Source organism: Pithys albifrons, chromosome 7 (genome assembly GCF_047495875.1).
Source record: "Pithys albifrons albifrons isolate INPA30051 chromosome 7, PitAlb_v1, whole genome shotgun sequence".
In the NCBI taxonomy this organism is placed as follows: Eukaryota; Metazoa; Chordata; class Aves; order Passeriformes; family Thamnophilidae; genus Pithys; species Pithys albifrons.
The window spans coordinates 20,135,562-20,158,776 of NC_092464.1; the positions used below are offsets into that span (position 1 = coordinate 20,135,562).

Consider the following 23,215-nt stretch of genomic DNA (forward strand, 5'->3'; position numbering starts at 1 on the left):
TGTGATCACAGGAACATGGAATAGTTTGGGTTGGAAGGGATCTTAGAGATCATCTCGTTCTAACACCCCAGCTATGGGCAAGGACACCTTCCACTTGACCAGGTTGCTCAGAGCCCCATCCAGCCTGGCTTTGAACACCTCCAGGAATGGGGCATTGACAAATTCTCTGGGCAATCTGTTCCAGTGCCTCACGACCCTCATGGTAAAGAATTTCTTCCTAATATCCAATCGAAACCTGCCCTCTTTGAGTTTAAAGCCATTTCCCCTTGTTCTATCACTACAGGCACTTGGAAAACCTTATACACAATCTATGCCACATGTACCTACATTTAGGTACCCAAATGAGAGAACTGAATTTCACCTTCAATTTTAATATTAACTACAACTGAAAAAAACCCACTTGTACAGACTCCAGCCTTCTGTAGCAATCATAGTAGCCTTGTATTTAATGTAAATTCATATGCATTATTAGAACAGTATACTGATGAGTATTAGCCTTTACTGAATATTTATGTAAGAAACAAAACCTCTCCAGTGTATCTAAGAAATAACCTTGATTTTCAAGGTGATGGAATAATATGCCTGATAAATTAATATAAGAAAAATCAAATACTTTATGCACTGTTAATTACTAAATGACATCAAAAGTTCTATTTTCATTGAAAAAAAATCTCAGAAAATGCTTTTTCTTTCAACTACGTAGTCAGAAATAATCCATCTGAAAGAATTGGCTCATTTGTTTTCTAGATAAATAGGAACATTGGGCTCACTTGCTTCACTAGCTTATAACTATGGAAGGAAGATGTTTCAAACATCCTCAATAGACTTGCTATAAACCACTGTGTCAGCCAGCCAGTTACACTGTCAAAATGAACACCCACCGGGTTGCTGACCTATGGAAGCCACACTGTTGGCCCACTCCTTCATATGGCTAAACTCAGCAGTAGCACTTTGGAGCCAGATTATGCCTGTTTTAGCACTGAAAGACACTTTTCTTTTCACACAACAGGACAGAGGCCTCCATACTTTGCCCAAGGAAAGAAGAACCTGAGAAATAGCTTGTTTTGCTGTTTGTACTGGAGTAAAAGGGGAATAACTCTGAGAGGTCATGGCATTTTATCCGTCATGACATTTCCCTGCTCCACCTATATGAGGTCAGACAGATAGATTTCCATCTGCAATTTCTCCCTCTTTCTACTCTTGTTGCTAAGGCTACAGAAAGAACACCCAGAGAGTGGTGCTTTGATTTATTTAAAAATTTTACTAGAAACTCATGAAAAGTCACGCAGCTTAAATGAAGCAAACCTCCAGTAACCCTGTCATATCTATCTACTTTTGTTAAATTATGTGCCACTGAGAGGTCTGGTGAATATGTTTGCTGTTCTCTTTTTTTTTTTTTTTTTGCGTTGTTATTCACACTGTAATTTGGCCAAGTTTTTGCAGACTCTCCAAGACCTCTACTGCCAATTTTTTTTTTCTAGAAAGAAATATGCTGTTTTGTTACAGGTTGTCTGTGAAATTTTAGATGTGCTGCACATGAATGCAAGCTGGTGTTACCGAAGAAAGAAAACAAACAAACAAAACCCCCATATTATTTTAATTAGTTACTAATTTCTGCTTTGCGTATGAAATCCTACAGCTATTAAAGGCATTTTCTCCAACAGTTGAAATCCTTTAGTTAGCATTTTTGGAAGGACAAATGCACATTTTACAAATGGAACTTTCTTAATTGTGATACCTCTCTTGATATGAATGTTGAGCATTACCCCATTTATTATTCTCTTTGAGAAGTCTTTATAACTCACACAATTACAATGAAGACAGGTCACTGACTGAAGTTATAATTACTAAACCTACATAGAGTCAAAGGAAGTGTCTGACCAAAACTGAAACAAAGTACTTATCTGCTTACATGCCCAGTTCTTATTGTTTTGGGATATCAAGTAATTGACTTTCCCATATTAAAGAAGCATGAAAGACTTTGAGAGGCACAGAGTAATACATCAATGTCATTAGAATTCCTAGGGCTTTGAAAATCTATCCCTAAGAACTAGTGTTATCCAAACTTTAATTATGTGGCTTAGTGTGACAACTTTTTCCTTACCTACCCAAATTCCTCTGCACTAACAATTCATTAATGTATTCACCCTCACTCCCTGCTCCAACCAGCTATGCACAATTTGCTGCATGCTGCTAAATTAGCTAAGGCTGTTTGCTTTGCACGGCTTGAAATGAACACAGTCACCTGCTTTTTGCATGACCAAGTCTCCTCCATCATGAGGACACTGCAGGTGAACAGGATGAAAAGGGTCAGAAAGGAAGTGTCTGGGAAATGAGAGACCTTCACAGCCACATTCACATTCAGCTTTCACAAGCTGAATCTATTTCTAGCAAACTTCTGCAAGCAAGGGCTGAGGCATGTATGACTGAAATAATTAATTTGGAAAGAACATACAAGGTCTGTTGACACTGCTCCTAGCTCTTTTCAGTCGTGTTCAGCAACTCTGGAAAAACTATAATGTGCTTTAAATAGCTGGAGATGAAGAAGGATATGGAAATTTAAAATATTCTAATGAAGAAAATTCAAAGGCAGAGTCCCTTAAATTCTGAATTCCCTGTCTCCTTCCTTGCTTTAAAAATTCATTATCATCAATATGTTAAATTAAATGCCTTGTCTGCCAAAATATCTGAGCATGTCAAAATGAACTCAGGATTACAATGGAGTTCTCTTACTTAGGAGTGGGGCAGCTCGTTTTAAATTCCTTTCTTACTCTATGCTCTCCCTCCATTCTTAAAGGAAATAGAGAATGAATCCTGCCTCTGGTCTTTGCCTTTTTCAGCCACACCTGAATTATTAGCAGAACAATCACCTCTTAAGTTTAGATTGAAAATATTGGAAACGTTGACAGGCTCATTGCCACAACACTTTTTACTGAGCTAACAGTACATTCAGACTGGAGCAACATCCAGTACAAGTGTTTAAGATGACCTTGAAAAAAGTAAGCTATTAATATATTCAAAACAAAAATATGTATGAGGCTTTTCTCTACTTTACCATTTTGCAACTGTAAGCCTGAAAGAAAACAAAATAGTGATATATCAGTCTGCTGGCTGGCTAGATAGTGTGACTTCACTGGTGAAACACTCAGCTGGACAAGCAGAAAATAGTGAACAAATTAATGATTAGCCCAGATTCTGCTTCTAGGTGCAGGTGACATACCATTTGTGATTAGTAAGAGCAGAGAATTAGATTATTTCATATGTGATCTGTACTGCTTTCCAGATCAATTCACTTTCTGGCTCTTCTTTATAATTATTAAAAAATATTACTTAAATACTGAATTTAGCAATAATTTCCAGGCCTTTTAGTTTGACTTAGGATTTCACCTGAAGAGAAAGTTCAAATACACTCACTCACATCACATGAAAAAGGAACATATTTTTTTCCCCTTGACTCAGTTTGAAAAATGGATACTTGATTTTTCTGAAAAAAAAATCATATTCTCCTTCTCCAAAGTAACAAGGTAATTTTATAAAATTAACTCTTGAAAAATGTCAATAAAAACATTTTAAAATAGCAACAAAAATCTTTGCAGAGAAAAGTAAATTAGCATACGGAAAGAAAAATCCCATACATCGTAGCCTTTGTTTACTATATCAACTATATCATTTAACAATGCAAATTTTACCTCTATTGCAAGAAAAACAGGACAACTAAATATTCTGGTACATAGAAAAGCAAAACATATAGCCAAAATGGTTCCAGTGCAATTCTAGCATATCCCAACTCTTCCTCCAGTACATGCTAAATCTCCGCTGTAAGTTTCAAGTTTCTGAATACGAAAATAATAACATGACATTTAACTTAATCTAGTAAGTGGACACCATTAAAAGCCCAAGAACAGCTGGAATCTCTTAGGCCAAACATCCTTTTAGTCTGGCCCTCAGAAATGACTGGGAATGAGAGTTGGACTCAACGAACCTTATGGGTCCCTTCCAACTATTGTGGGATTCTGTGTGTGATGCCCAGGAATCCTAGGGGATCCAAGACACACAATGGCAATTCCCCATTTTCCCTAGGTTCCAGAAACTTCCTTTGTGTTTAATAATCCTTGACAAACTTTTTATTCCATGTATCTGTCTAATTTTGCAAATTTTGACATCTACAACATTTAGTGTCAATGAGCTCCACAGCTTTTGCAGTGTTTAATGATGTGCAGTAGAGAGGAATCCTATGGGACATTTATTTAATCCTCTAGAACATTAAAGTGACATCAGAGATGTGAACATCTATTCCATCAGAGACTTCTGAGCTCATGTTACACTGGCTTAAAGTCAACAAGAAACCTGTGTTATGAGTACAACTGGCATGACCTAAGGCAACAGAAGATAGGGTCTGAAATGGTTGAAAACCTGATGAAATACCACCTTCAACTGTAAATCCATGGTTTTTAGTCACAGCTGTTTTAGCCCTGGGATTTTCGCTTTTGTTTTGTGGGTTTTTTCTGCATGGATTTTACAAACACAGATTTCAGAACAGAAGTACTGCTCTTTTGATCTCTAATGAATCAGCCAACTTCTGTGAAAAATTTTAGTTCTGCAAATCTTCATTCCTCCTCACTTGTAAGTCAAATGGTTCAACTGAAATAAAAAATAAAAGCCTCAAATCCAGTAAAATATTTGTAATGAACATGCATTACTTTGATATTTCAGAATCCACACTAAAATGTGACTATGCATTATAAAAGAATTCTGTCCTGGTGCAGATATCAATAGCATCCCAAATACTATTAAACTGAATGACTATACAAAAAATGTTGCCCATGGAATTAATTTCCACTGTTAACTCCAGGGAAAGAAAGATACAAATACTATTTATGCAAAATATTTGAACTATAAAAGTTAAACCAGCAGGCAACTCTACACAGGTAATTAAAGGCTTTAAAAATAGCAAGTCATAAAACAGATTTCAATAGTAAACTATGACACTGTCATAGCTTGGGATGAGGAAAAAGAACAGTCATTAGACTGTGTGATAATAAGATTTTTTTTCTTCAATACAGAACATGCATCTTGGTAACTTGAAGGGACAATGGCTTCAGAATACAGTGCTATTGACAGTGCTCTTTCTAAGTTCTTCAGGTGCAACTGGCATTAAAGCATTGAGATGGAAAAAAAGAAAAACAAATACAGGAACAAACCAGACCTGGGTTTGGCCAAACTGACAGCTCACTATAAGACTGTGATATTGTTTAGTTGTAAGGTTTCAATTATGCATGGACCAGTTTTTCTAGTTTTAATACAGTAAGCACAGGATTGACTCATCATTTGTCCAGCTGAGGGAAACTTGATCAACAGTATTTTCTTCCTTGCTCAGACCTGTAGTGAGAACACAGCAATGTGCATGCTGGCATTGCTGTCAGTAGCTGAGAGTAATTGCTCTCAAATCCCAAGGGCTGTAAAACACAATTCCTTCTGTTGTTTTGGCCAGTCAGAATCAGATATCTTCACGTCCATGAGTGACTGGGACTGATAAGGGAGAAGCATTCTGGGCAGAAGCTCTGGGTCAAAATGCAAAATTCATCAAAAGACCATTTTCAGTAGGAAATCCAGCAGTGTTGTTCTGATAGGGGCAAGACACTTTTCAGGTACAAACTACAGGGACTGCTAAAATTTACATTTCAAACAACACCTAGAGAAAGTAAAGAAAGGAGAGAAAAATGAAAGAAAGGTGTGTTCAGTTAACGACAACTCTATTTTAGTTAAAAGCAATACGCAGCAGAAGATACCAGTGACATCCATGGGAATAAATGAATCACTTCAATAAAGAAAAAAATAAACATTTCACACTGAAATAGCCACAATTTTCTATGCTTGAAAGTACTATGTTAGGAGAGGTGGATAAGGTAAGATAAAGTTGAGTTTGGTTTGATTTAGCATGCTCAGCATGTTGTTTCTTGCTTGGAACTGAATCTGTTTCTGTCATACAGTTGCAATCATTCATTCTGTTCTAAGACTTTATATGAAAAAAATGTTTTCCTCACACTTTTGCTGGTGCAAAGCAATAAAACCTTACTGCACTCAGCTCAAGCTTGACTATGATTTAATCTATTATTTTATTGCTGGATTTATTTTTGATATTTGAAGTTTGTGAAAGACTACTGTTTTGATGTAGTATCTCTATACAATGGCAATAAATATGAAAGTAATTCACATGATATAAAGTTATTTTGTAATGTTTGTCACCTTCTACTCATGCCAATACAAGCTATATATTAGAGATTTTTTCACTTCAATTTCTCTGTATTTTACTTGTCGGTGTTTTACTGTGCACTGGAGGTGACTGCAGTTACAAGGATCAGGGAGACAGAATGGTGAAACAAAGGATATTCAAGCAAGTTGTCCAGAACTGTTCTGTAAAGTCAGCTGCAGATGCTTTACAGAATACCTACCAGAGCTCTGCATACAGAAGGAGAATCAGTTCTGTGTGGAGCTACACATAGTCATAAACATAGGATAACACTTGAAAAGTGATGCACATTTTAAGCTATGGAAAAATTATGATGCAATACTTTTGCAATGCACAACTGTATAGTAATGCATTATTAAGCCTTTCCCAATGCTCAGTAGCCAGATCTACATTAGCAAATGCTATGGCAAAACCAGAATGCATTTGTGGATACTTTAGTGGTGAATACTTGGGACCCAGTGTCCAGACAAGATGCATTTCAGAGGTCAGTAACTTTTCCAGTAAATGCTCAAGAGCAACAAGCAGCAAGAACCTCTAATATCTGCCTTCATTACCTTTATGGCCACAGGGCTCTGGGGATCAACCTAACAACTGTCACACCATGACCATGAAGCTGTGTTTATTTTAACAATATTAATACTAATTAATAGTTATTATGAGTTATTATGGAGCATACTTTTCTTTTATGACAGTATACAAATACTACCCCACAGTAATCGCTGTAACTACAGTGTGGTACACATTTATCCCATTAGCCTACCACCTGCACCATGAAAGCTGCCTTTGCACTGGCCTTTTCCAAGCACCAGGTAGTGCAAAAGAGATGCGATTTTGATGCTTCCAAACTCAAAAAAAATCCTTTGGCTTAGTGGGAAACTCTTCAGCTTCTGATGGCCACAAAGGTATTACAGGTAGAAGGTTTTAATATTTGGCTTTGTGACCCTTGGGAAGAAATATGGCTTAGCCATGTTTGTTCCTATCTTCAGTGGAGACTCTGAAACCCTGATTTGCTGCAAAACCAAGATGCCAACTTGTATCAATGAGTCACTAGAATATTCTTCTTGGATTGACCCTTACTGTTGATTTGGACTACTGACAACACACGTCTTCACCTGGTCCTCTTTGAGGATTTGTCTAAAACTGTAACTTTTGCACCCATCTGTATAAGTCAGGATCTCACTCTTTTTATACTTGTCCCTCTTCAGAACTTTCTCTCTCTCTTTGGCTATTTTATGTAGTGGCAATGAAGCCATAATAAGCCTCTTATGGAATACGACTCTCCTCTGTATCTGGACTCTAAAAGTGTCAATTGCAAGTAAAGGAAATGGGACTAACCTCCACCCTTGGGAGCCAGTTTGGACTTCCAACATTATAGTCTCTAATTGGCATACTGTGATACCCTACCTAAGTAGGAGAAAAGAGGAATACTTTCAAGATAGCCATACTGTTTTATAAAATGTTTAGAATAAGCATTTGTTATGCATTGATTTTATTCCATAATTTACAGCTAACTGTCAGCTCTCCAATCTGGCTTGCAGCAAAAACCTGTTCTTCCCATCCTTTTCCTTTCTCTTGGCACCTCTAGTTTTGTGGGTTTGTGCTGTCACAACAGTGTGCCTGTGGACCACAACATGCCTAATCTACAGCAACATAGTGGAACTGGGAGATCTTCTTCCCAAGGTCCTGCTCTTTTCTGAAGGTCTTGCACAACAAATGACTATAGCCACTACTTCTGCTAGTCTCTGCAATTTAGTTCAAGTCCAGTTCAAGAGAATGTTTTTATTTTAAAAAGCAACTGAATATGTGTATTATTTTACACGAGTCCTTTCCTGAATCACAGTGCCAAACAAATGCAGAGAGACATGAAGAGAGACAGCAAATACCCTGGAATGCTTGACAGCTACACTGCTTCACCTTTTGGACCATAGAGGCTGTACCTCTAAAGAAAATCTGATCACTATCATCTTTCCTGCACATAAGAGCAGGTCCACCCTGACTACTGAAAAGGTGCGACAAACTAATCTTCAGTGCACTTTCAGGAAGAGCTTTAGAAGACCTGCATTTCATGCTCCCACTCAAGCTGACATTAAAATAACCTCTGGATCAGGACTAATGGAAGATCCAGCATAAAGTATCTGTGATGTTAAAGAACAACTCCTAGTAATTCCAATGGAACAAAAATCAGTGAAAAATTTCATTAACTTAAAATAAAGGAAATCCAGTGGAACTAAGCTATGTTCCACACGGGTATGATTTGAATATATAGATTTGATAACATGGGAAATATTTAGAGTTCATTTTAAACAGCATGCAGAAATTTCTGCCTACTGTCTTCCCTTTTGTCCTTGGCTGTTTTGGTTCTGTTTTGGATTGGTTTGAATTTATTTTTGTTCTTGTATTTTTTTAGTGGGAGGAAGAGGGTGAGGGCTGTTTGTGGTGGGTTTCTAAAGCTGGAGATAAAACAAACTCATCATTATAAAGAAGGACATAAAAATATGTGAAAATATGTTCATCACTATCAGTCTTCCTATTAAAGAAGTCTTCTGCATTTGCATGGTAGGCCTAGAAAATATTTTAGAGAGAAATAGTATCTGTAAAGCAGGGATGTCGTCATCCTGTACCATTGCTAAATGTAAGTGGCAGGTAATACTCATGCTCTGGATTTTCTTTAGCAAGCACAGCAATGTACACAGAGCAAGGATTTAAAATAATCAATATGCTCTCCAACACTACCGATAAGCTCCCAAGCTGCAGAAGACTGTGACATATGGATTCTTCACCTCTGAGTATCTGTTGTACATTTTACCTCCTCCATAAAGCCAGGCATCAAGGTTTTGCTGTAAGATGCCTGTGCAGTGAAATAGGGATTTTCAAGGGAATCCGATAATGTGTAAAACTACAACTCGCTTACCCTATTGTGCTGAAAAGACCTTAGAAAAAGAGGGTTGCAACAGAACACAAAACCTGAATTCAATAAACTCAGTAAGGTTGATGTACTGATCAGGTTAAGACACTGTAAAGCCATTAAACTGTCAGGAAAGATGTCCCTGGAAAAATATTGTTCTATGTATATCCATTTGCAAGCATTCATTTTTTTCCTTTTTTTTTTTTTCCCCCCAAATCTTGGTATACATGAGTGTTAGAGGGGGAATTCTGACCCATTTTGCTTTAAAAGCTTGGAACCAAATCAAATGGGGACACTGCACAGGGATCTACGGGTAAGCCATGGAAAGATCAGCTACTCAAACTTTCCTGTAACTGAGACATCTTGCACTTGCTAAAATAACTAGAAGCAAAATCAATCTGTGTTGTGCCTGAATGAATTGCTTCAAGTATGGGCAGATGGGGATTACGTAGGGGGCAAAAAGAAATTATAAAAGCAACATGCAACTCAAAACTATAATGTACAAATCAGTGACTTTAATGTTTATACAAGAGGAAACATAATTAATGCTGTGCAAACTTGGAAAGTTAAAAAGTAACAACCACAAAACACGCCTCTCAGAAAGCACTACTATTTTTTGACTCCCGCTGCAGAGATGCCATTGTCTCTACACATGGATTTTATATTTTTGGGGGTTTTTATTGTGTAAAATAACAACCCAAAATCTGAAAGCTGTTTTGTTTATCTGAGAGTGAACTTCTCAGAACTGAAAAATAAATAACACTGTTGTTTTGGAAGCAGATTCTAGAGTGTGAAAATGTTAAGTGTAGCTTATTCCGAGTGGTAGTTTACTGATAAACAGGATGTAGGTTTTATTTATATGAAAGCCTCTAAACCAGTATGTAAAAGAACCCCAACAACAACAATAAAAACAACCAAACAAAACAAGATAGAGGGAAATGTGGCACTTAAAGTTTTTTAAACAAGAAATCAGAGATGACTGACACCATAAAACAGAGGGAGAACATCCCAAGTCTTCCATAGATGGACTTGATTCCTGTTATTCTTCTTTGAAAGACCAAAAATCAAATAACACATACAAACAGTTTCACTGACTAACCTGAATTTTCTTCCAGTTTCTCATTTCTCTATGGCCTTTCCCCTCTGTGCCTTGAACAACTCCATAAAGACAGGCAAAATCTATCAAACTAAGGTGTTTATACCAACTTCTAAAAAATAATCCAATTTTATTCTATTTTAATGCTACTGCCTTTTCCAGTTCTCCAGCAACAAGTGCTACAACGTGCAACTTCCCTTAACTGTTTTCCAGCAAAGAGACAGACATCCCCAAGAGACTGTCTTCCAAAGTCAGAAAGGACAGGTTCCAGCCTCAGGAACGGAGCAAACTCCAGCTTCCACGTGCTGACAGGTTCACAACTACAGAGACAAGAGGTTCTCTTCCCCATCAACCTTTGAATACACTGAAGGAAATGCCCTAATTTTTTACTTACCTACAGTCAAAGATAACAAATTGAATAAAAAATTAGATGGAATGAATATCTACCTCAATCTGGGTGGTGTTGTCATGTCCCTCTTCAAGCAGCAGGTCCGTGAAACCTCCTGGCTCAGAAGAATCCTGCCCCATGCTGGCTCTGTTAGTATCGACTGATTTGAGAGACTCTGAGTGCCTTCTCCACCTGTGGCTGCTTACATATGAATCCACTTGCAAATTTTCCTCCACTTTAGGGAAGCTCTGAACAACTTCATAAAACACACCTGTTTGATGAGAAAAAACAAAGCAAAGCAGAAGAGGATAGTAAGTGGGCAGAACATTGGTTTACTAATCATAACTGAAAACCTAGGAATTTTTAATAAAGGTTTTGAGCAACTCCAGGAAATAGGCATTTATACCTCTGATAAAGTTTCTAAAACAACATAAGTGTTTAAAAGAATAGATAGAATAATTTACTTTTACAAAATGCAGGAATTTGGACTAAGTTTTGTAGAGTCCTCTAAACATTCTAAACATTTTATTTTCCTGTATTTTTATGTCTGGGAAAAGCTTTTTCCTGTAACTTTTGTAACTTTAATACATGCCTACCCATAGTTGTCCCTTTTCAAAATAAAATAAATCTAACGAACATTATTTTAATCATATAACAAAACAAATGTAGAATAAGCAAAGAAACACTTGTACAGACAGTTTTTCCTACATATTTTATGTCAAAAGAGCTTGGAAGCCATCATGAAAGGCAAATAAACATTATGAAAGATGTGAAATTCTCATAAACATCTGTTCCAATGGAAAAACAAAGCTGCCCTGCTGTACAAGCGATAAACATGAATAATGTGTGAAGTCTGCAGAAACCCACTATATCATCTGCAAAGGGTGAGCAGTTGGGTGGTATCTTTTACATATTCCTTTTGGACTTTTTCATGCTCATTCACAATTTTTTTCATACTAGTAAAACTATCAGCAAAATAAAATTATAAAACTATCACCATGCAAAGCATAAATTCTTTGATTTTGCCCAATCCAAAAATCAAAGTATTTTTCTATTATTTCAGTTAACCCCATTAAGAGAGGGTGAAGTATTTTTTTACATTTTGTACTAAAATAAGATGTTTTCATACTGTCTTTGAGTCTAAAGGGAGAAGTAGAGAGTACCTTTCACGTGCCAGGAAGAAGGTGATCTGTTTCAAAAAACAGAAAAAAATGAACTCCCAAGAGAAGTGGCACAGTAAAAGAAAATACTGAAAGGGTAAACTGGTGAATAAATTATTTACAGAAATATTTCCATTGCTTCTGTTTAACAGAAGCTTCTGAGCAAAAGAAGGCACCACTTCCAAAGTCTTTTCTAAGCATCACATGTATCATCTAGGTACAGAAGAGATGAGAAAATAGAAAATTACCCATCAAAGGTTTAAATAAGAAAGATTTTCCTGCATCACAACAGGAAGAGGTATAGGAGTCATGAGTATAGCAAGATCTTCCAGACATTGTTCTTGACAGATCAGGAAATGTTTCAATACAGAAACAATCTCTAATACACTTTCGGCTCTATGTAGTTCCATTTTTTTCACAAACTCCCCCACATCTACTATTTATTTCCTAAGCTATTTGATCTGACTCAACCAAACTGAAATCAATGAGCTGAAGGTGTTTTTCACCTAGAGAAATCAGAATTTAATAGACATGCAAAACAAGCAATCTTGAGATGTATCTTTTCTCAGACCCCAAGTAATCAGAATTCTTTTCTTTTAATTGGTGGCTTTTTGAAATCTGTTTCCTTGCATTTCTTAAAAGCATTAGAACATTTTCTTCAGCAAATTGCTACTGTGCTCCCTATTTTACCAGGCAATCAGCAGTCAGATGCAGAGGGACAGCTCAGTGGATGAACTAACTTATTCCTCCACAGTCCTTATCAAAATCTGTTCAAAGCAGCCCTCCCTGCTTCAGCTTGCAGGCACTTACACCATGCTGTTATGGGCATAAGGCATCAGAAAGCTGATAGACATAGCAAACTTCTCAGATACCCTGGCAGAGAGGCACTTTCTGCCTGTGATATGCAGTGCTCAAGGCTGGATCCATGGGGGCAATGTTTGCCCTCCTGCTGCAATCGAGTCTGTGCTACTAACACACCATGGCAGCTCCCTGCAAGGCGTGGGAAGCACCAGGCACCTACAAACAGGGAGCCCAGGCCACGGCATATCAGGGACACGTTCCATTCCCTTCTTCAGAAGCAACCTTCCTGTCTGGCCTTGGTGGCTCAAAACCCACACTAAGGCAACAAAAAAAGAATATTCACCCCCATTTTGCGTTCCCACTCCAGCCTAGTCTTTTCATGGCTAACATATGTATGTTTGACATGTTGAGGCAATCATCTAAATTAGCAAATAGAAAATGTGAAAGGGGAGACTCAAGTCCTATTCACCCAAGCTGAGCTCCATTTGTAAAGGAAAGCAATTATATCTTGCTCTCCCACATCCTGAATAGAAATGAATATGGTTTCTAACCTTTAAGGTGTTCATAACATAAGCTATTTTTAAAATTATAATATAGTGATGGTGAGAAGAAAGAGAGAAGTATTTTGGGCTATGTCTGCTGGCTTGGAAACTCTACACAAGGTTTTCCATATTTTCTTTTATAGTATAATTGCATCTGCAAAATTCGGCTTATGCCAAATTTGAGAAATCTTTAGAAATCCCATTATAGAAACCTTTGAAGTCATTAGTTAATAACATTTATCCCCTTTCAACTACTGCAGTTATGATATTTTTTTCTTTGAAACAGAAAATTTTCTACAACACACCCTTTTTGCCATTACACTGAAAAACTTTCTTTTTACAGGTATGAGCTATACTGACACAAGGAAGATATAGAAACTTCTAACAGTATTCTGAATGCATGATATCCTTCTAAATTTAAATGAAGCAAGAATAAAATACACAAACTGATAACTTTTCAGTTCAAAACTAGTCTTTGGGGTTTTTTTCATGATTGTCTTGGAAATCTGTAAAACAGTGTTATCAAAAGAGTAGTTAACTGTCCTGGACTGGTAGAGATGCTGAAGATACAATGTGAGATAAAATCTGGATGTGATCTCAAGGAAGAGAGAAATGTACTGTACAAGTTAGAAATATTTCATATTTCTGGTTGGAATCTCTGTGTAGCTAATAAATCACCTAAAAGGCATTTTAGAGGAAATGAATCAAAGTGTTATAGTCTTATTTTTAGATCTTGGAGCTTGCACCTAATTAACACTGAAGAAGAACATGCCATTCAAATACTTTGGAAAGCAGCCAAATGTTGTAATATCAGATTTATAATAAAATCATAATATTGACAAACACAGATGAGTAGCAACTTGTTCAACTTGTATGACCAGAGACACAAAACTACAATAAGACTTTGAATCTGTCAAAGTTGGAACTACAGTTTTCAACTGACATTTTTATGTGCAAACTGTAACAGTACCAGTATCTGTGTGTGAAGGTCTACACAGCTGATACTGTACTGCAGTATTTAGGAAGTAGGAAAAATAGATTACAGGTCTGTCTAATGAATACGTAATGAAGATGGTGTTTTGGTCTGATCCTTCAGCTCTTGTTCTTGAAATTTTCATAAAATTAGCAATGAAAATCATTATGGCTGAAGCCCCTTTCCTCCTTTGGGTTAAGTTAAAATTGAAGATTAATGCTCTGTGGTGAATAAAACTATACAGGCAGTAGAGTGGGGTTAAGGGAAAGAAATCTATAAAAGCTTTCACTGCTCTGAGATTATTTGGTGACTGTTGGCAAGTTCAGAAACTCTTGTTACAGTTGGCCAGTTCAGCCATTTGTAGTTAGTGTGATTGACCAGAATGATCACCAAAGGCTTTAAGGGAATAGCGACATCATTCACACAGACTGCAAATCTGCAAGTACCTGCGCAGAAGATTTACAGAAGACATTGAGGAAGGGGAAAGGGTGAAAACTACAGGCAGGCAGACAGGCTCACTTTTGCTCTCATCTAAGAGAGGTGCTTCAAATTTCCTTCTGTACAGGTTTACATGCCAACATGAAAAAGATTTTTGAAAGCTTTTTGCTTAAATGACTGTGTATTCAGATAACAGCTTTTTTAATACTTGAGCCTGCATTTTAACAAGTAATAAACAAGTTTGTAAACTAAAACTGATGAAAACTGTTAAACTAAACTGATGAAAGACACACATCTGAAAAACTGTATCTTGTACATCAGAACTGACTTTTGAGGTGGCTCTGCTAGTCTGAGCGTTTTGGGCAGGAAGATGTATCTCCTGTACTACAAAATACACAGAACAGCTTAAAACTCACATCATTAACACAAACCAATGCTGAAAGTGGACGACTGAGTAAGTAGAGAAGTCTGTCCACTTCAATATTGTGAATTATGCAAGGTGCTCTTACAGGTCAGAAATGCTGGGCTACACAAGAAAGATGTGCTGAAAGGGAAGAAACCCCCTAACTGTGTAGGGGGCATGGGTTCTCTGTTTGCCAAGCCTGCCCTCAAAGCAAAGGGAAAAAAAATCTAAGCAAATAAAACCAAAATGCAACAGTAGAACCTGAAAAATAGGACAGCTCTGATTTAGTAAGGAAGTCTGGTCTGCATAAAGCTTTATTTGTAAGAAGATCTAGGTCATTTTAAAAGAAAAAATTAACATTATAATTTTATGGGCAGTAATGTAACCAAAAGAGAAAGAAACTCTATTTGAAAAAAAATGGCAAATGTGAAAATTATTTCCCACTAATTCACCTGGTTTTGGGCTTTCCTCCCTTTTTCCATGAGGTCAAACAAAGTTTTGTGGAAAGTTTCAGCACATCAGAATTTCATATTTGCATTTTTGAAAAACATGCATTATTTGCATTTCATGAGTGTACACATTTAAGCCAACTCCTCAATCTGACTAATTTCATAAATGCATCGTAATCAGCAAGACTTTTTTTGAAAGCCTAGAAATACTCACAAATTGAAACCTTTATTCAACAGATTGCTTGTGAGATATACTATCAGCTTTCTAAATATGCCTCAGCCCAAATGCCAGTAAAATCAAGTATTAAATATACAAATTTACTCATCAAGGAACCGAAAATGCCATCATACTACTTTAGCTTAAGTGACTTTCTATAGCCCATCTCATGAGTTTTTATTCTATTATGACCATTTTAGTAAAGATGAGAAACCAACAAATGTTGTTGGAAGATATGAATACAGGCCCCATTAAATTATAGACTCTTCAAAACATAACAATTCCTTTAAAGGATTGTCCAGATAGAGGGCTTATGTACAGAATGATCAATATCACAGCAAAAAGCAATCATACTTCTCAGATGAAAAATTTCTAGTTTAAATTAACTCTGCCTCTGAACTGCTAAGCACAATTGAGACTTCTTTTTCTGCTGTACCAGATTCATGGGACTAGGACCAGTTTCATCTTTCTGACCTTAATTTAGGCACAATATAACAGATAAGCATGACTTTCAATATATATATGATAATGATATGATAAATTTCTGAACAAATTAAAAATAATTTATAAAATCTATCCCACAGCGACAATTAGCACACCAACAGTTATGCCAGTTTGGTTCATGATTTTAAAACCCACAAAAGACTAGATCCTCATTGTTTCATTTTAAAGCTTGGCTGAGACTGCTAAAAGAATTGTAATGATATATGGGAAAATAAAGCTTAGCATGATCCTATTTTCACCAAACAAGGAATGAGAATTTCTGTGGCCTGCAAAGGGAGTCAGAGGTTAATGATGATAAAATACTGAATGAAAGAAGATGATGGTCACTTTACTGGTATTGAATTCTTTGCTCAGAACAACAAGTAATGTTTAAAATAATAACATCACTATCTTGATGTATGTTTTCCTTGCAATTATACAATAAATAGCAATTAAGACTCATGTCCAATACAGAGTTAGCATCAATAATAATAGGTATTATGGTAGGGTAATAACATAACTGGCAATTTCCTTACATATCCATTTTATCAACAATATGAACTCAGACTTTTCCCTTCACAACCACTTCTTATTCAATAATTATTTTTCACCACCACCAGTGGTCCCAAAGAGCATATTATCACACTTCTACAACTTCATCTTTGTCAGAACTATAACTGCTGCAGGGTGTTGGGGTTTTGTTGTTGTTTGTTTGATTTAATTACCTGATTTACTCTCATTTTCAATTATATATGTATTCATATTGGTATATTAAAATGGTATAAGTAAAGTCAAGATCCGAGTCCACTGGTAACAATACTGTTAGTTTGATTAGCATACATCAACACTGAGGAAATATTGTCTCATTCCAGCTTCAGTCATATTCACCAGCTATATAAACACAATAATTTAACATGCACATTAAATTTACAAGCAATCTGATTACAGTTTTATAGCCTCTTACAGATTTGTTTTGCTGTTCTTACCACCAGTTCCACTTGGGGACCAAGACATAAGTTTATTGCTAACTGGATACACACAGGAAAAAAAATTACAACTTATGTCTCAAAAAGGCTTGCAGTCTTGAAGGTATTAGGTAATAAGAGGAGGGAGGGGAGTTTTCAGTGTTACACAGTGCTATCTGTCATCACGAAAAACCAGTGTCAAGATTTTGAAGCCAGTATAGTAAGAAGATTTTAAAAGGGAAAAAAGAAGTGTTCTGTTCTGATGTGCTTAAGTTGTTTTTTTTTTATACACACAATCTGGATAGATTTAAGTTGGCTTCATAGCTGAGGTTAAAACAGTGACAAGAGTCTAGGGAAGGCTGATCATAACAGAAGTGGAAGGCATATAACCTTTCATGTCTACTAGGCTCTTACATGTCTTATGCACACTTGTATCCCATACTTGCAGACCTTTTCCCTATTACTTTTCAAATGATAAAAACACAATTATGAATAAGCTAACAATGCAGAGTGTAATCCTTTATCTCAATCTTCCACTTTCTGAGACAGGAAGACAAAATCACTTTGAAGAAAATGGCAGATAATGAGATAATGAAGTTGGAATTGATTCTGGTTTATCCTTTCCTTACCAAAAAAAAAAAAAAAAGAATCTCTAATAGGCTTAGATGTCCAGTCAAGGCAAATTCAATTTGAGTACTGCTCAGCATCTCTATTAACAGAAACCCCAGAAAAGGCAGAATGATGTAATTCTGATTTGATTTAAAGTCCCACAGATGTACTGTTACTGATGTGGTATTTCTAGAATTTTCACATGGATCAGGTCAGAGAGCTAGACCTTATGGATCACATGAGAAAAATTCAAAGCTGTACTATTTGTGTCAATTTAAAGTAGGTATGCAATGCATAACTGAAATAGTTTTTTCAAATGAAAAGTGGTAAAGACTTTCACTTCTTGTCTCACCTGCTGTTAGTTCAGTATAATTGCTATACATATAACCATTTTTTAATACTAGATTTCCAAGTTTCTTCAGCTGAAGATCTAGTAGAGTTATAGATCTAAGCTTGCTTAAAGGAATATATCCTAATTCTCCATTTCCTTTCCAGCACAAAATTTGGCATTATATATGGGAAACCCTACCCTCCTGATCTCAGCTGACTACCAGGAAAGGGATACTTCCTGATACACTGACCAATGTTGGGATTCTTCCTTGGCCATATTCAGCACAAATAATCATAAAGACCACTTGATCTTTAATAGGTTTCATATCCACATTCCCAGTAGCACTTGCAATAATTATTAATAATGCAGTGTATCAAGATGAATGCTTATCACATACTAAACTTCCAAAAGGAAGTATATCTGTAATGTTCCTGTGCCCTGGAACACAATTCAAAATATTATCAACTGTATTGACTTGTGGATTATCAAAGTACAGAATAGAAAAGCAGAAAGTTAACACAATTTAAACAATTTGATGTTTTCCTATTAACCATTGTAGCAATAATGTCAAAATGTTAATTCATATGTAATTTATGTCTTTTCTGTCCAAACCTCCCTATATCACAAACCTTGCTAAGCCACAGAATTATTTGTTCAAAAGCAGAGAAAAGTAAAGAACTCAACAAAAAAATGTCCTGCTAAGAAAAATGGAGATCTCTCTGTAATATTCTATTTATATGCAAATTCTTGCTTTCCCAAACTTGACTCAAATGTTTTCCAGAGAATACTAATACCAACTGTACCTTACTTAAACACATTGGATAAAAGTTTATGAAGTTTTTTTTTCTGGTCAGTAACTGGATTACAGTAGGATTGGTAATATCAGATAGTAGCATAAGAGCTGTCTCCATCATGTTCACCTCACAGTTCCAATTGGAAAGCATACTTATTTTTTCTCAAGGATCCAGCAAACCTAGGCACTACTATGACCCAAGGGTGCCAGGGAAAAAGCATACAAAAAAGGAACTAGGCATTCATAATTTGAAGTGTAGCATATGTCTGCAACTCCTTTTGCATGACTTGTCAAGAAGGACATCAAGTATCTGGGATATACCAAACTGTGTTGTCTTGGCTAATTTATGCTGTTCCCAGCACTCAGTGCCAAATGCAACTTTGGTAGAAGGGTTATCTTCAGTTTTAGCCTGAGGAAAAGCCAAAGGCTAAGACAGATGCAAGCCCAGTGTTGAAAAATGGATTAGCACACCAAGCACACACAGTGCCTCTGCACTCTGTAGCATGTGGAGGCAAGGAGCATTGATTCCAGGGACACTGCTCTGGCCAAGACACCAGCAGTTAGCTTTCCACAGCTAACTTGTCACTCACTGTGCTGGAGCAGCACCAGAGGGTAATTGGCTTTCTGGGTAGCCCTGTCAGGCTGACTGCGAATCAGGCCCAAGGATCAATGTCAGCATTCACACCAAAGGCAACCAGGCAGGATTCGGTTGCTCAAGCAAAGAGAAAATGGGGCTCATATACCAGCACAATGTGTATGTGCATAGACATCACCCCGGGGGCATAAAGTGAAGCCTGAGCAAGCTGTCACAGTGGAAATAAGAGAGGAAAGGTAGCATAACACCTGGCCAGGTGCAACCAAGACTGATTGACACACAGATAAGGACTTCCTCTCCTCCCATGTCAGGGGTACACAACAATTGAAATCACCCTGTTAGTAGCTTGTCTACAAACAGGGTCAAACTCCTGAGCCCCTCACTAGCTCCAAACAGATTTATTAATCAGTCTGTGGTCAAAATACAGCCTACATAGAGTGCAACTTCTCAGACATCAGCCAGACCAGGACACCTCAGTGAAAGGCAGATCACACAATGTAGGCCCAGCATGATTTAAATATGACACATTTCTCCTGCTGTGTCCTCAATTCCCTCTGCCCCATCATAGGAGTGGAAAGGAAGTGGTTTGCAGTATTAGATTTCCACAGAGCTCAGGATTTGGAAAACTGGAAAATGAACAAGCAATTGCTGTTGCTCAGAAATGTATGTCAGAGGATGCAGTAGTATCTCATATAAAAGCTAAAGAAAACAGCTGCTGCAATGTTTCTTCCATTAGACTGGCAAAGGAGAGGTATTTTAAAGATGGGAAAATTAAAATTTACAACTGTTTGTGGAGACATAACTTAAACTTTTCTTCATCTTAATGCTAAATTCACACATCAATTTCTGAGAGAAATTAAAATTTAAATCACTTTACTTTCATTATGGACTAAATGAGGAAATATAATATCTTCTTTCATTTTCTGCACACATTTTCCTAGACCAACAGTGATTCAGGATTTAGGAAGATTAATCCAGGTACAAGTATATAGATTGATCATTTATGGAAGTAAGGATTTAATTTAATGAACAGTGACAGCTTAGTGCCAAAACTCACTACACCGCGGTGTCAGGATGGGGGTTTCATGAAATGTTCTGCAAAAAGTAAAAGAAGTAAATTGGCATAGTCAAACACAGACTTGCTCCAAGAGTCAGGAAAAATAAAGGTGGTCTCACTGAGCTTATATGGCAGGGTTATAAGTTTAAGTTAGCAATGACTGGGAAATACACTAAATGTCAATACTCTAAAATTCTCAAGATATTTTTTACCTTCTTTTCTTGCCTTTATAGATACACTGCATCATGTTTAATGTGTTTTATTCTTGACATTTTTTTTCTACAGATGCAATAGTTAAGAAATGAAAATGCAATTAAAAAAAAGTCATTGAAGCTTGTCTCAAGATCACTTCACTCTCAACTTGCAATATCTTTTCAACTTAAATTTATCTATATATTTACCCAGTCCCCTCATTTGTGTATATTTTGTTCCAAAAGAATAGTACAGAACTTTAAAAAATAAGATCTATTGCCTCCATTTTCATTCATGTTCATTAAGAGAGTTTTTTAAGGATTTCTGAAAACATAGTAGTGATTTTAAACAATAAGGTCTTCAATCTGGCTCAGTGCAGTAAGTCGGTCCTCTGTAAGAGCAGTCACTACAGAAATCAGAACCTTTCAACTTTCCAGAAAGCAGAAGAGAAACCTAATTAACTATAGTAAATAATAGAATATATTATTTATGTAATATATAATATAATGTAAATATATATGGTGAAGAAATGTATTCTGTAAAAAAATGAGTATGTGCTGTGACAGTGTAGTTACTTATTATTTTTTAGCATTTTTACAATAACTCAATTGATACTTCTCTTTTGCAATCTCTAACATGCAGATAATGATGCTCACTTTCTCTGTTAAATATAGTCTGTATTACCAATGACAAGCACTAATAATAGCTACATACTATTTTATTATCAAAAGGCATTTGGTTATTTCTTTCAGACTCTCTGTTGGCAAACTATTTTCTGTCTTATCTAACCAAGATTAAATTTGCTACTGAAATTACAATGGATCTAAATACCATTAGCCTTTTTTTTGTTCTTTAATTTTCAGGAGACATTCTCATTTTAGCTTCAGATAAAATCAGCTAGAATCCTAGATCAGGAGATCTCCTGGAGAAAAATACCATGTTTCTAGCATGCTAATGGTAGGAAATTAGAGTGGCGATTGTTTTTAAGCTCTGGCACAAAATCTGCCTGGCTAGACTTGATGCAAGAAAAAAAATGTAAATCACACATTAAGAAGGATTTGTTGTAGAAATGTGTTTAGAGTCAGAGAACAGCTGTATTAAACCCATTAAGAATCAGAGACATAAAAATAAGAATTAAGCTGATTTGAGATATGAATGATAGAAAGACATTCTTTGCCTGGCAGAAAATAAAATAATCCATTTGAAAACTGGCAGAGATACTGGAGAAACAGAAGATAAAATATTGCATCAATCTTGAAACTTGTCAAAGCAATAAAATTATCCAGTAAATGTTTAACTGGACTGCCCAATATTGAGTATTGAATATTGCCTTTGCCTTCTGCCCAAAACCAGACAAACTAGTACTGTGGATTGTGAAGATCAGGGAAGAAAAGGGCAGGAAGGGAATGATTTCACTGAACTGGAAGGATTCAACTCCTATATAGGCATTTTAGAATTTACAGATAGAGCCTAGTTTTTTCTATATGTTACATTTGACATGGTTAATGTGCACTCCCACCATGTCTAAATAAAATGAGGGAACCGCATTGCTGGCATTCACTTTTAATACACAGAGCTTACATAGAACTTAGTTATTTGGATAGACATGTTCTGGGAGAAGACTGAATAAATGTGGCCACCTTCTTCTTTATTATAAACACCTTCCAATTCTACCACATTTCCAAGAAAAACCATTACCAGCTTTGCAGCACTCCTGCTGGGGTGGCTTTGCCATGTACCTACAATTCACCTGCGCATTTTTCAAAAAGGAGGCAGAAAATATACTGCTGTGTTGCAGAGCACATGGTGTTTTGGAAGCTGTGCAGGGATGAGCCAGCTCAAATTACATCAGTTTACAATTAGGAAGGGACAGATTTACAACTCCCTGCTGTGCCAGTGCTTTTCTAAAGGGAAGACAGGACATTATGTAATGTGTGAAGATCATTACACATTAATCATCATATTAAGAATATGTTATTTTAGTTCTTAGAGGGTAAAAAGAATAGAGGTGACACATGCAACAAGAGAGTTCAGTTTCTTAAAAAAACCTCACAAATGTGCTCAAGTGCTTTGGAGGAGCTTATTTTCTAAATATACCTGAGTCTATAGGAACTCAGGTTTGGTGCACTCGGTGATTAGATAGAGGCAGGCAAACGGTACCCGTGCATTAAGAGAGCAGAAGGAATGGCTCTATGAGGAAAAGACTTTCCTCACAAGTCCATTTGTTTCCTTGGGTAATCACTATTTTGCAGAGCACTCACCCTTCTATCCAGCCAGTTGGTCCAGCTGTTGCTCAGGTTCTTTATTATCACTCTACAATTATATTTGAGTGTTTACTTACTAATCAGAGACAGAAAAAAACCATGTAGAGAATGATTTGGGAAAATAAGTCAGTCAAAAAACAGCCTGTGTTGTTAGACAGAATGATATATCTGTAAAATATACTTGAAAAATCACCTGTGTTTCTCCTCATTCTCCTCACTACAGATTTTATTCCTAAAAAGTACATAATAATGCTGTCTCAACATGCTATTTCTTTTCCCTTTCCAAATGAAGAATAGTGCCAGC

General features: G+C 36.4%; 1 protein-coding gene across 2 annotated transcripts in view; it reads right to left on the bottom strand.

Moving 5' to 3' along the window:
- Window positions 1-23,215, bottom strand: part of PLXDC2 (plexin domain containing 2) — a 246,037-nt gene that overhangs the window by 128,787 nt on the left and 94,035 nt on the right. For both annotated transcript variants that reach the window (XR_011698271.1, XM_071560208.1), the window contains exon 2: window positions 10,699-10,910. Coding sequence is in view for 1 of the 2 variants with exons in the window: in XM_071560208.1 (XP_071416309.1) it covers window positions 10,699-10,910 (212 nt within the window). In the remaining variant the exon portion in view is untranslated. The remainder of the gene's footprint in view (window positions 1-10,698; window positions 10,911-23,215) is intronic.